We start from the raw sequence: 14079 nt of genomic DNA, 5'->3' as shown, positions 1-14079 counted from the left end.
TCCTATCCAACAACGACGACATCAACAATAAAAACAAGGCAACAAAAAGGCAAATAAATATTAAGAAAGAAAGAAAGAAGGAAGGAAGGAAGGAAGGAAGGAAGGAAGGAAGGAAGGAAGGAAGGAAGGAGAAAAGAAGAAAGAAAAACAAGATGAGAAGGAGAAACTAAGCAGAACTTGGACTGGAGTTGGTGTACTGCACCAAAGTAAAAGACTGGGGGGGGGGGGAGGGTTCGGGTCCTAGAACTTGATGGCAGAGGACCACCTAGTGGGGGCTGTATTGTTGTGTGAAAATGGTATGCATGTACAAACTATTGTATTTTGCTGTTGACTGTATACCATTAATTCCCCAATAAAGAAATTAAATATATAAATTTAAAAATGTATTAAAACACCAACATACAAATACAACATTTAGAATAGAATGGTTTGCTGTATAAATGAAAGGGAAAAAAGTATCTTAGTAAGCTTAGTTTCATGAAAAATGTCGAAATGATTTTCATATTTCTCAATTCTAAAAACAATATAGTAAGACAGACTCTGAAGCTAACGTCATAAATCTAATTCCTCAAATTTTTCTATACTTCAGTTTCTTTAGCTATAAAATGAGAGTGACAGAACTTTCCACATTTGGAGGATAAACATTTAGAATATATAGTAAGAACTCAGTGAGCTATTAGTATTACCTGTGCTGCAGCCCAAATGCAGTCAATATGCTGAGTACTGAGTCGCCCTTCTGCTGCCAGAAAATTCAAAATCACTTGGCACTGTTTGATGATCTGAAAAGGAAAAACTTGTTATTTTTATATTTTCCTTTTTTTAAAATTTTTATATTTATTTATTTTCCCTTTTGTTGTCCTTGTTTTTCATTGTTGTTGTTATTTGTGTCATCATTGTTGGATAGGACAGACAGAAATGGAGAGAGGAATGAAAGACAGAGAAGGGGAGAGAAAGACCTGCTTCACCACCTATGAAGCAACTCCCCCGCAGGTAGGGAGATGGGGGCTCGAACCGGAATCCTTAACACTGGTCCTTGCGCTTTACGCCACGTGCGCTTAACCCACTGCACTCCCATATATTCCTCTTTTAACAGAACAAAAAAATTAAATAGTCATCCACAAACCTCTATATGTAAGTTTGGTCCAAATATATGTTCTACCACATTGTTGCTTATAAGCCAGTCTGCAAGTTCTTTTGCAATGGACCTAGAGTAACAAGAACAGTTAACATATTATTAATATTATAATTATTTCCTGTGTCTAAACAGCAGAATCAGTTGAAAACCTAGTTTCTCATGAACAAAGTAAAGAGAAGTTACCATGTATATTTAGCTCTTTTGAATGTTATAAGAAATAGGAGAAATAGCTATTTTGTCTAATTAACAAGCCTCAGTAAAGTTATAACACCACCAAATACTGAGGAAAGAATATCAAGTGTAACACCTACTAAGCAATTTATTTGGTTACTCAAAGACTGCCTTTTGGTTTTTTTTTTTTTCTTTTTCAGTTTATGTATCAGACAATAAGTATTCAGATTTCCCAAAATGCTGTCTAAAGAGTTATCAAGCAGTAAACTAAGAGTAAAAGACTTATTAACAAGCTAAATGACTACCTGATGCTCATGAAGAAAACACTATACAATCCCCCAAACATGCCATCTGATCATTTAGGATGATTTAATTACATTTAGTAACAGCTGATCATTTCAATAAAGTTTAGAAGAGTTTTACATTCATTATCCTTCTGAAAAGAAAGTCATCAATTCTCTTTAAAGTGTTCTATGGTGGCAACAAAGGGCCAATAAAATAGCTCACATGGATAGTGTGCTGCTCTACTTTGTGTGATCCCAGTTCAAGCCTGACCCTCACTGCATTGGAGGAAACTTAAGTGCTATATTCTTTCATGCCTTTCTCTCTCTTTCTTCTTCAGTATCTATAAAAGTCGTCCTGGAGTGGTAAAGCCTCAGTGATAACCAAAATAAATGAATGAATAAGCAGGCAGTAAAGTTAACCTATTTAACCACTGGGGTCAACCTCCTTAATTGCTGGAGTCAACCTATTATGTTAGTTCAGTAATATAGTGCTGAGCTTTTCAGTATTGATCTTTTATAGAGGACATATATTTAACTGAGTATATTTAAAGTACACATCAAGATAAATACATCAACTTAAAAGTTAACTGGGTAGGGAGGGTTACTACTGAGAATCAAACAACTAAGTTACATATGGACTCCAATTTCAAACAACTATTAAAAAAAAAAAGGAAAAGGAAAAATAGCCACAGGAGTATGGATCTGACCTGCAGGTTCCCAGGTTCAGCTATAACAAAACAAAGGAAAAAAAGTATTGGGAGGGGGGCCCAGGGTAAATAGCATAATAGTTATGCAAAGAGACTCTCATGTCTGTGGCTCTGAAGTACCTGGTTCAATGCCCTGCAATACTATCTGCCAGAGTTGATCAGTGCTCTGGCAAGACAAACTTGATTGCCTTAGTAGATCTTTGGCTTTTCCTTTTATAAATTACAGAATCAGTTTATTGGTATTTACAAAATAACTTCTTAGAATCCTTACTCAGATTGCACTGAATCTATAGATCAGGCTGATCATTTTTATCACTTGTGTTTTCTTAGATTTATATCTATCTCTTTTTGTAACATTAATGTAAACAGTAACTCTCAAATTTAATTTGTTTGCTGATGGTATATAGAAAAGAGATATGCAAGACTTCCAGAGGTGGGTCTACAGAGTAGCAGCAACTGCCTCTCTCTCCTCTCCCCAGTCAACTAAGAATGACAAAGAAGATCACCTGAGAACACAAGAAAAGACTTGGAATACTTTGGGAACCCACCAAGTCATAGATGAATGCAAACATGTGTGCTTCATGGACAGAGAGGGGCCTAAGGAAAGATTCCTGGGGCTGAAAGGCTGTGCCTACTTGGGAGCGACTAGTAACAGTCCCAGTCTGCCAGTTCAGGCACCACCTCTGGTCTGAGTTTTATTAACAAATAAACTGCTGATGGGAGGAGAGGATTGCCTAAGTCTCACCAAATGCAACTGAGTCTCTATTGCTACTGTCCCTGGAGGCTGGAGCAGCAGTGGGGAGGCCCTGAGCTGACATAGGGAGCAGAGATCTGATCGGGCAACTCAGGACAAGACATAACCTCCCAGTGGTCTGGAAATGGGGCTGTATAGTGGCAGCCTTTCCACATTGTTCTCCTAAGGAATTTGGAGACACACTGAATAACTGCCTCAGAACCCAGGGAGTACAAACAGGATTTGTTTAGAAACTCACAGGGCCAAGGACTGCTGCCCTTCTTAGCTCTCACTACTGTCAGAGAAGCTGAATTGGGCTGGGGCTTTGGACCCTTGAAGCATGGGAGTCTCTTTGCAAAACCACTGTGCTATCTTTCCCTCACCCTGTTTTATCTCTAGATTAGGATTGAGTTATTAAGCTAAAAAATCTAGTTATAGTTAAAAAGCCCGCAGGCTCCCATAGCCTACAGGGAAGATAAAGAACAAAAGTGAATTTAACAGCCACCCTGATTCACCTCAAGGATCAAGACATTGAAACAACTGTTAATTTCTGTAACTGTGAACTCTAAGTACCATACTTAGACACAAATCAATCCAAGCAAGTGTGATTAGTGAAGTGAATATGAACAGTACTGAGAGAGGGACCTCATAACACACCATATACAATGGTTAAACCAAGAACATTGGAGAAATGAACAAGTACAAAACTCCAGCTAAAAGGCCCCCAAAGGTAGAAGCACTTAAGACTGAGGGCAAAATCTAAACACTAACTGATGTATTAGTCACAGGAGGGAGGGAAAAGTTTGAATGTAGTATAAGAAATGGGGAAACTGGGGAGTCGGGCTGTAGCGCAGCGGGTTAAGTGCAGGTGGCGCAAAGCCCAAGGACCGGCATAAGGATCCCGGTTCGAACCCCGATTCCCCACCTGCAGGGGAGTCGCTTCACAGGCAGTGAAGCAGGTCTGCAGGTGTCTATCTTTCTCTCCTCCTCTCTGTCTTCCCCTCCTCTCTCCATTTCTCTCTGTCCTATCCAACAACGACAACAACAATAATAACTACAACAATAAAACAAGGGCAACAAAAGGGAATAAATAAATAAAATAAATATTTAAAAATAAAAAACAAAAAACAAAAAAAATGGGGAAACAGCAAATGAGATTCTGAAATACTATATAATAAACACTACTCATTTTATGCATAAAAAATGGACCTGTTTTAACCATAATATATACTGAATGTGTTAATTCTACATTAAGTGTGATTTCTGAAAAGTATGTTTTACTACCAATTTTTCCTATACAAATAGTTTCCTTTTAAATTTATGACCAATACTGTAAATTAAGATATGCTTACATGGAAGCCCAGGAGATAGCTCACTGAAGAAAGTGGACACACAGGGAGTCAGGCTGTAGCACAGTGAGCTAAGCGCAGGTGGCACAAAGCACAAGGATCAGCATAAGGATCCCAGTTCCAGCCCTGGCTCCCCACCTGCAGGGGAGTCACTTTACAAGTGGTGAAGCAGGTCTGCAGGTGTCTATCTTTCTCTCCCCGTCTTCCCCCTCTCTCCATTTCTCTCTGTCCTATTCAACAACAACGACAACAATAAAAACTACAACAATAAACTAACAAGGGCAACAAAAGGGAATAAATAAATTAAATAAATAAGAAAGTGGACACACTACCACACATGAGAACATAGGTTCAAGTCCCTACCCACCACCTGCACAGGAAAACTTTATGAACACTGAAGCAAGGCTATGGTTATCTCTCCTTCTCTCTCCACCTTAACAAAAAAAAAAAAAAAAAAAAGGGCTGGGAGTGGAGGAACTGTAAAGTACAAAGCCTCAGTATTAACTTTGATGGTAAAAAAAGCAAGGAAAAAGAAAAAACAAACAGAAATTGCTGCAATATGTAGTTCTGAAAGTTATTAAAGACTATGCAGAATGAAGGTAGAGATAAGAATTTCTAGTATATAATTCCAATCAATAAAAAATAATTAAATTTGTCATATAAACAAGCTACACAGTAAAATGATATAATTATGTGTGAATTAGCACTCCTACTTACGTTTCTGTGTCTGATACCAATGACTCATTATTGCACACATCATTGAAAGTATGAAGTTGATTCTATAATTAGAAAAAAACACTTTTGAAAATCTATGTATGTTAGCAATTTGTCAAGAAACATTGATATGTGTATCATCAATGAGAACAAAATTATAAACAAGATAATCAGATACATACTCAATGAGTATGATCATTTCCTTTTATCCTATCTGCTTTACTCTGATAAATACATTAACAGGAACAAAACTGAATTAGAGAAAAACACAAAAATCTAACTCAAGGTGGCAAGCTGTTTATCATTATGAAAAAAAAGATTTCAAGAAAGGTTCCTTAGATGTAAGATCTAGGAAAAAGTGATACATTGGTAAAACCTAGCTACTTCAGAATAATTCTACTACAAAAATAGGCAAAGAGTGAAAAAGGAATGAAGCTTATGGGGACTTAGTAAATCAAAGAAAAATGACACAGTAAACACTTAGGTTCAAGGAAATTGTTATTAAAAAAAAAAAAGCATATAGACTTAAGGATAGCAGGTCTTCTTCCATCTTCCAACCGAAACTGATACTTATTTGTTCCTACCAAAAACCGTCTTTACTAGTATGCAAACCAAATACAGCATTTCTTAGTCAAACATAGCTTCTGACCCTGTAGTCCATAGCACCTGTCCAGCAAAAATCAACTAAACTGAGCTCTTATAATCTCTAGTTCTCACTTTGAAATGTTACTTTCGGGATAGGAAGACAACATAATAGTTACAAGACTTCAGTGCCTTGAAGTGTGATAGGAAGAGAAAGGAAAGGAAGATGAGAAACCACTGCTATCCAGGACTGAAGAAAATAAATCAGCAACAGAACACAGGACTGGCAAATCTGAGACCCAGGTTCAACCCAACACCATGTATATCAGGGGCTTTTTTATTATTATTATTATTCCAAGATTATCACTGGACCTGAAACAAAAAAATCTTCCACTCCCAGTGCCCTTTATTTATAGGACAGAGAAAAACAGAGGAGAGGGAGCGAGAAAGAGACACCCATAAGGACTGATTCACTACTTGTGAAGCTTCATCCCTGCAGGGAAGGACAGAGGCTTGAACCTGGATCCTTGAGCACAAGGATCAACCAAGTGCACCACAACCAGGCCACATGATACAGCTTTTATTCCTTTCTCCTCATTAATTAGGCCCTAAAATCAACAAGACCTCTGTCATGAATTCTTCTAAATCTAAGTTTCAGTTCCTCAAGTTTAAAACAAGGTAAACAAATTATTTCTAAAACCAAGAAAGAAACGTGTTAAAATACTGAGTATATGTGGACCTATCATATTATAACCTTATAAACCACTATTAAATCACTAATAAAAAAATAGAAAAAAAATACTCAAGGGGCCAGACGGTGGTGCACCTGGCTGAACAAACATGTTACAACACACCAAGGACCTAGGTTGAAGGGCTCCTCCAACCCCCACCAATAGGGGGAAAGCTTTGTGAGTAGTGAAGCAAGGCTAGAAGTATCTCTTTGTCTCTCTTCCTTTCTATGTCCCCAGTCTTTCAATTTCTGATTGTATCTATCAAATAAAGATTAAAATAAATATTTAGCATTGTATCTAGTATATTATAAACACCCCATAAACAGGCATAAAAATGATTATCTGGAAGACAAATATACCACTACAAAAATATAGCAAATATAGCTTACCGTTATCTGACTCAGTCCAGCCAATCTCATTGTTAAAGTAGGTGACATGAAGTATTTAAATGCAAGATCTAGGCTTTCTTTATCAAAGCATAATGTTGTGTCCAATGGTTCTTTCACTGTGCTCCACATTAAGTCAGCCATATTTCGAGCTGCACTCTGTCTTAACTCTTGATCAGAGAGCTTGCATAAATATCTGAAATGATATCATACACAAAAACTTGAAAATATTTTTACTTTATTCTTTTGTTTCATATTGCCTGATATCCTTGGATTTCCAGTAAAAACTTAATTTTTTTATATTTTATTATTTATTTGTTCCCTTTTTGTTGCCCTTGTTGTTTTATTGTTGTAGTTATTGTTGTTGTTGATGTCGTTGTTGTTGGATAGGACAAAAAGAAATGGAGAGAGGAGGGAAGACAGGAAGAGAGAAAGATAGACACCTGCAGACCTGCTTCACTGCCTGTGAAGCAACTCCCCTGCAGGTGGGGAGTCTGGGCCTCCAACCAGGATCGTTACACTGTCCTTGCGCTTTGCGCCACCTGCGCTTAACCCGCAGCGCTATCGCCCGACTCCCAGAAACTTAAATTTTAATGAGAGAGATACCGAGAGAAAAACTAGAACACTGCTCAGCTCTGTCTAAAAGTGGTACTTGAGACTGAATCTAAGACCTGGGAGCCTCAGGCATTAAAGTCATTTTGCGTGACCATTATACTATCTCCATAGCCCTAAAAACTATTTCTAAAGTTATCCTTAAAAAACTATTATCTGGGAGTCGGGCGGTGGCGCAGTGGGTTAAGCGCACGTGGCGCAAAGCGCAGGGACCGGCGTAAGGATCCCGGTTCGAGCCCCCGGCTCCCCACCTGCAGGGGAGTCGCTTCACAGGTGGTGAAGCAGGTCTGCAGGTGTCTATCTTTCTCTCCCCTCTCTCTGTTTTCCCCTCCTCTCTCCATTTCTCTCTGTCCTATCCAACAACAAAGCAACGTCAACAATGGCAATAATAACCGCAACGAGGCTGCAACAACTAGGGCAACAAAAAGGGGGAAAAATGGCCTCCAGGAGCGGTGGATTCATGGTGCAGGTACCGAGCCCAGCAATAACCCTGGGAGAAAAAAAAAACAAAAAACTATTATCTGTGGTCCGGGAGGTGGGCAGTGATAAAGCTTTGGACTCTCAAGCATGAGGTCCCGAGTTTGGTCCCCGGCAGCACATGTGCTAGAGTGATGTCTGGTCCTTTCTCTCTCCTCCTATCTTTCTCATAAATAAATAAAATGTTTAAAAAAAAACAAAAAACTATTATCTAGGGGCCAGGAGGTGGCACACCTGGTTAAACACATATATTGCAGTGCACATGGTCCCGGGTGCAAGCCCCTGGAGTCCCCACCTGCAGGGAGAAAGCTTCACAAGTGGTGAGGCAGGGCTGCAGGTGTCTGTCTCTTCCCTTCTCTATTTCTCTCTCCTCTCAATTTCTCTGTATCAAATAAATAAATAAAAATATTTAAAAAAAAAAACACTATAATCTGGAGTCAGGCGGTAGTGCAGCGGGTTAAGCGCATGTGGCGCCAAGCTCAAGGACCAGTATGAGGATCTCGGTTCAAGTCCCCGGCTCCCCAGCTGCAGTGGAGTCACTTCACAGGCAGTGAAGCAAATCTGCAGGTGCCTATCTTTCTCTCCCCATCTTCCCCTCCTCTCTGTCCTATCTAAGGATGACATCAATAACAACATCTGCAACAATAAAAAAAATAAAATAACAAGGGCAACAAAAGGGAAAAATAAATACTTTTAGAAATAATTAAAAAAAGCATTACCCGGGGATTCGACTTCCGGAGGCGGAGCTACGAGCAGCAGATTGCTTTCTCTCCTCTCCTCTCCTCTCCCGGATCAACTAGGAATACCAAAGGAGACCACCCGGACCGAAACAAGACAGGACTAGAATGACCACAGAAACCCAGTAAATCACCCGTGAGTACAAACACGAGTGGCTGGTGACAGAGAGGAGAGAGGGGCCTAAGGAGAGATTAAGTGACTGCTAACAGTTCGACAGTTTGTCAGTGGAGACACCACCTTCAGTCTGCTCCACCAACAAGGGGACAGCTGAAGGGAGGAAAGGACTCCCCAGAGACTCACCAAGTGCAACTCTGAGTCTCCATTGCTACTACCCTCAGAATCTGGAGCAGCAACAGGAGGGACACCAGGGTACAGAGATCTAACCGGGAAACTCAGAAGACCTATACCTCCATGGCATAGCTGAGGGGCTGTGAAAGTCTCTTTGCATAACCACTGGATTATCTCTGCCACACCCTGCTTTATCTATTGGTCAGGAGTCAGTGATTAAGCCAAGAAGCCTATTGATAGTTTAAAAGCCCTCAGGCTCCCACAGCCTACAGGGGGGGAAAAAAAGGCTTTTACACCACTGAACTCCAACTCAGGGATTAAAAAACTGTTAACTTATTTAAAATGGTTAAAACAACAAGAAAAAATATTGGAGACTCGAACCAGGACAAGAGTCCAGCTAAAAGTCCTCCAGAGGGTGAAGCACAAAACAACGAGTTCAACATCCAAACATTAGCTAAGGAAATAATAACAGGAGTGAGTAAAGAATTTGAAAAAATTGTAATCAGAAATGCAGGAACAACAAATGAGAATATGGAAGACAATTCTAATTATCTCATAGTTATTAGAGAGCTGAAAGCTGAAATCGCTGAGCTAAGAAGGCAACTAGCTGAACAAGCTAAAACAGTATCAGAGCAGGGCAACAAAATAGATGAACTCCAGAAAGCAGTAGAGGGCAGAGAGAATAGAATCAATGAGGCTGAAGACAGAATTAGCAAGATTGAGGATGAATTAGAGACAACTAAAAAAGAAGTAAGAGATCTCAAAAAGAGATTAAGAGATGCTGAAAACAACAACAGAGTCCTATGGGATGAATTCAAAAGAAACAATATTCGCATTATTGGCTTACCAGAGGAAGAAAGAGAAGGGGAGGAAGAAAGCGTTCTCCAGGCCATAATAGCTGAAAATTTCTCTAGTCTAGACAACACCAAAGACAAAGATTCAAGAAGCCCAGAGGGTCCCAAACAGAATTAACCCAGACCTAAAGACACCAAGACATGTCATACTTAGATTGGAAAGGAATAAGGATAAAGAAAGGATCCTCAAGGCTGCAAGAGAAAAACAAAGAGTCACCTACAAAGGAAAACCCATAAGATTAGCAGCAGACTTCTCCATACAAACACTACAGGCCAGAAGAGAATGGCAAGATATCTATCTAGTGCTCAATGAGAAAGGCTTTCAGCCAAGAATACTATATCCTGCTAGATTGTCATTCAGACTAGATGGAAGCATCAAAACCTTCTCAGACAAGCAACAGTTGAAGGAAGCAACCATCACCAAGCCTGCCCTGAAATAAGTTCTGAAAGGTCTCCTATAAACAGTCAGACCACCACAAATAAGACATATATCAAAACACTCTAAAACTCTACAAGAATGGCATTAAAATATCTTCAATCTTTGATATCAATAAATGTGAATGGCCTGAATTCACCTATTAAAAGACACAGAGTAGGAAGATGGATCAGAAAACACAACCCAACAATATGTTGTCTACAGGAAACTCACCTAACTCAACAAGACAAACACAGACTTAAAGTGAAAGGATGGAAAACTATCATTCAAGCCAATGGCCCACAAAAAAGGGCAGGAACAGCTATTCTCATATCTGACATGATAGACTTTAAAATAGATAAGATTAAAAAAGATAGGAATGGACACTACTTAATACTCAGAGGATCAGTCAATCAAGAGGACTTAACAATTATTAATATCTATGCACCCAATGAGAAGCCATCTAAATACATCAAACTTCTACTGAAAGAGCTACAACAATATATTAACAGTAACACAATCATAGTAGGGGACTTCAACACCCCACTGTCTCAACTTGACAGATCATCCAGACACAAAATCAGTAAAGACATAAGGGAGCTAAATGAAGAGATAGATAAACTAGAACTATTGGACATTTTCAGAGTCATTCATCCCAAGAAACTGGAATACACATTTTACTCAAATCCACATGGATCATTCTCAAGGATAGACCATACGTTAGGCCACAAAGACAGCATCAGCCTATTCAAGAGCACTGAAATCATCCCAAGCATCTTCTCAGACCACAGTGGAATTAAACTAACATTTAACAATCAACAAAAGATTAGTAACAGTGCCAAAATGTGGAAGCTCAACAGTACACTTCTTAACAACTTCTGGGTCAAAGAGGAAATCAAGGAAGAAATCAAAATGTTTCGAGAGTTCAATGAAAATGAAGACACAAGCTATCAAAATATTTGGGACACAGCTAAAGCAGTCCTAAGAGGGAAGTTCATAGCTATACAAGCACACATTAGGAAACAAGAAAAGGCACAAATAAACAGCCTGATTGCACATCTCAAAGACCTAGAAGAAGAACAACAAAGGAATCCTAAAGCAACCAGAAGGACAGAAATTACTAAAGTTAGGGCAGAAATAAATAACATTGAGAATAGGAAAACCATACAAAAGATCAATGAAAGTAAATGTTGGTTCTTCGAAAGAGTAAACAAAATCGACAAACCTTTAGCCAGACTCACAAAACAAAAAAGGGAGAAGACCCAAATAAATCGGATAGTAAATGAAAGAGGAGAAATCACAACAGACACTGCAGAAATTCAACATATCATGCGAGGCTACTATGAACAACTATATGCCACCAAGCTAGAGAACCTGGAAGAAATGAATGATTTCCTAGATACCTACCAACTTCCAAAACTAAGTAAAGAGGAAGTGGATAACATGAACAGGCCCATCACAGCTAATGAAATTGAAACAGTTATCAAAAATCTTCCCAAAAATAAAAGTCCTGGACCAGATGGTTTTACAAATGAATTCTACAAAACTTTCAAAGAAGAACTAATACCTCTACTTTTAAAAGTCTTCCAGAAGACTGAAGACACTGGAATACTCCCTGCCAGCTTCTATGAAGCCAACATCACCCTGATACCAAAAGCAGACAGGGACACAACCAAAAAAGAAAACTACAGACCAATATCTCTGATGAACATAGATGCGAAAATATTGAACAAAATTCTAGCCAACCGGATACAGCAGTATATCAAAAAAATTGTTCATCATGACCAAGTGGGGTTTATCCCAAGCATGCAAGGTTGGTTTAATATACGTTAGTCAATCAATGTGATCCACCACATCAACAAAAGCAAGACCAAAAACCACATGGTCATATCAATCGATGCAGAGAAAGCCTTTGACAAAATACAACATCCCTTTATGATCAAAACACTACAAAAAATAGGAATAGATGGAAAATTCCTGAAGATAGTGGAGTCTATATATAGCAAACCTACAGCCAACATCATACTCAATGGTGAAAAACTGGAAGCATTTCCCCTCAGATCAGGTACTAGACAGGGCTGCCCACTATCACCATTACTATTCAACATAGAGTTGGAAGTTCTTGCCATAGCAATCAGGCAGGAGCAAGGAATTAAAGGCATACAGATTGGAAGAGAAGAAGTCAAACTCTCCTTATTTGCAGATGACATGATAGTATACATGGAAAAACCTAAGGAATCCAGCAAGAAGCTTTTGGAAATCATCAGGCAATACAGTAATGTGTCAGGCTATAAAATTAACATTCAAAAGTCAGTGGCATTCCTCTATGCAAACACTAAGTTAGAAGAAATTGAAATCCAGAAATCAGTTCCTTTTTCTATAGCAACAAAAACTATAAAATATCTAGGAATAAACCTAACCAAAGAAGTGAAAGACTTGTATACTGAAAATTATGAGTCACTACTCAAAGAAATTGAAAAAGACACAAAGAAGTGGAAAGATATTCCATGTTCATGGGTTGGAAGAATTAACATCATCAAAATGAATATATTACCCAGAGCCATCTACAAATTTAATGCTATCCCCATCAAGATCCCAAGCACATTTTTTAGGAGAATAGAAAAAATGCTATAAATGTTTATCTGGAACCAGAAAAGACCTAGAATTGCCAAAACAATCTTGAGAAAAAAGAACAGAACCGGAGGCATCACACTGCCAGATCTCAAACTGTATTATAGGGCCATTGTCATCAAAACTGCTTGGTACTGGAACATGAACAGACACACTGACCAGTGCAATAGAATTGAGAGCCCAGAAATGAGGCCCCACACGTATGGACATCTAATCTTTGACAAAGGGGCCCAGACTATTATATGGGGGAAGCAGAGTCTCTTCAACAAATGGTGTTGGAAACAATGGGTTGAAACATGCAGAAGAATGAAACTGAATCACTGTATTTCACCAAATACAAAAGTAAATTCCAAGTGGATCAAGGACTTGGATGTTAGACCAGAAACTATCAGATACTTAGAGGAAAATATTGGAAGAACTTTTTTCCGCATAAATTTTAAAGACATTTTCAATGAAACGAATCCAATTACAAGGAAGACTAAGGCAAGTATAAACCTATGGGACTACATCAAATTAAAAAGCTTCTTCACAGCAAAAGAAACCACTACCCAAATCAAGAGACCCCTCACAGAATGGGAGAAGATCTTTACATGCCATACATCAGATAAGAGTTTAATAACCAACATATATAAAGAGCTTGCCAGACTGAACAACAAGACAACAAATAACCCCATCGAAAAATGGGGGGAGGACTTGGACAGAATATTCACCACAGAAGAGATCCAAAAGGCCAAGAAACACATGAAAAAATGCTCCAAGTCTCTGATTGTCAGAGAAATGCAAATCAAGACAACAAATGAGATATCACTTCATTCCTGTGAGAATGTCACACATCAGAAAAGGTAACAGCAGCAAATGCTGGAGAGGGTGTGGGGTCAAAGGAACCCTCCTGCACTGCTGGTGGGAATGTCAATTGGTCCAACCTCTGTGGAGAGCAGTCTGGAGAACTCTCAGAAGGCTAGAAATGGACCTACCCTATGACCCTGCAATTCCCCTCCTGGGGATATATCCTAAGGAACCCAACACATCCATCCAAAAAGATCTGTGTACACATATGTTCTTGGCAGCACAATTTGTAATAGCCAAAACCTGGAAGCAACCCAGGTGTCCAACAACAGATGAGTGGCTGAGCAAGTTGTGGTATATATACACAATGGAATACTACTCAGCTGTAAAAAACGGTGACTTCACCGTTTTCAGTCGATCTTGGATGGACCTTGAAAAAATCATGTTGAGTGAAATAAGTCAGAAACAGAAGGATGAATACGGGAT

General features: G+C 38.9%; 1 protein-coding gene across 3 annotated transcripts in view; it reads right to left on the bottom strand.

Moving 5' to 3' along the window:
- Positions 1 to 14079, bottom strand: part of USP34 (ubiquitin specific peptidase 34) — a 254078-nt gene that overhangs the window by 170338 nt on the left and 69661 nt on the right. For all 3 annotated transcript variants that reach the window (XR_009548945.1, XM_060187219.1, XM_060187220.1), the window contains exons 7-10: positions 6796 to 6988; positions 5097 to 5158; positions 1124 to 1205; positions 687 to 779 (exon numbers count right to left, since the gene is read on the bottom strand). Coding sequence is in view for 2 of the 3 variants with exons in the window: in XM_060187219.1 (XP_060043202.1) it covers positions 687 to 779; positions 1124 to 1205; positions 5097 to 5158; positions 6796 to 6988 (430 nt within the window). In the remaining variant the exon portion in view is untranslated. The remainder of the gene's footprint in view (positions 1 to 686; positions 780 to 1123; positions 1206 to 5096; positions 5159 to 6795; positions 6989 to 14079) is intronic.

This window comes from Erinaceus europaeus, chromosome 3, assembly GCF_950295315.1.
Source record: "Erinaceus europaeus chromosome 3, mEriEur2.1, whole genome shotgun sequence".
In the NCBI taxonomy this organism is placed as follows: domain Eukaryota; kingdom Metazoa; phylum Chordata; class Mammalia; order Eulipotyphla; family Erinaceidae; genus Erinaceus; species Erinaceus europaeus.
Note: the sequence above shows the minus strand (reverse complement) of the source record. Positions and strands in the feature narration are given on the sequence as shown.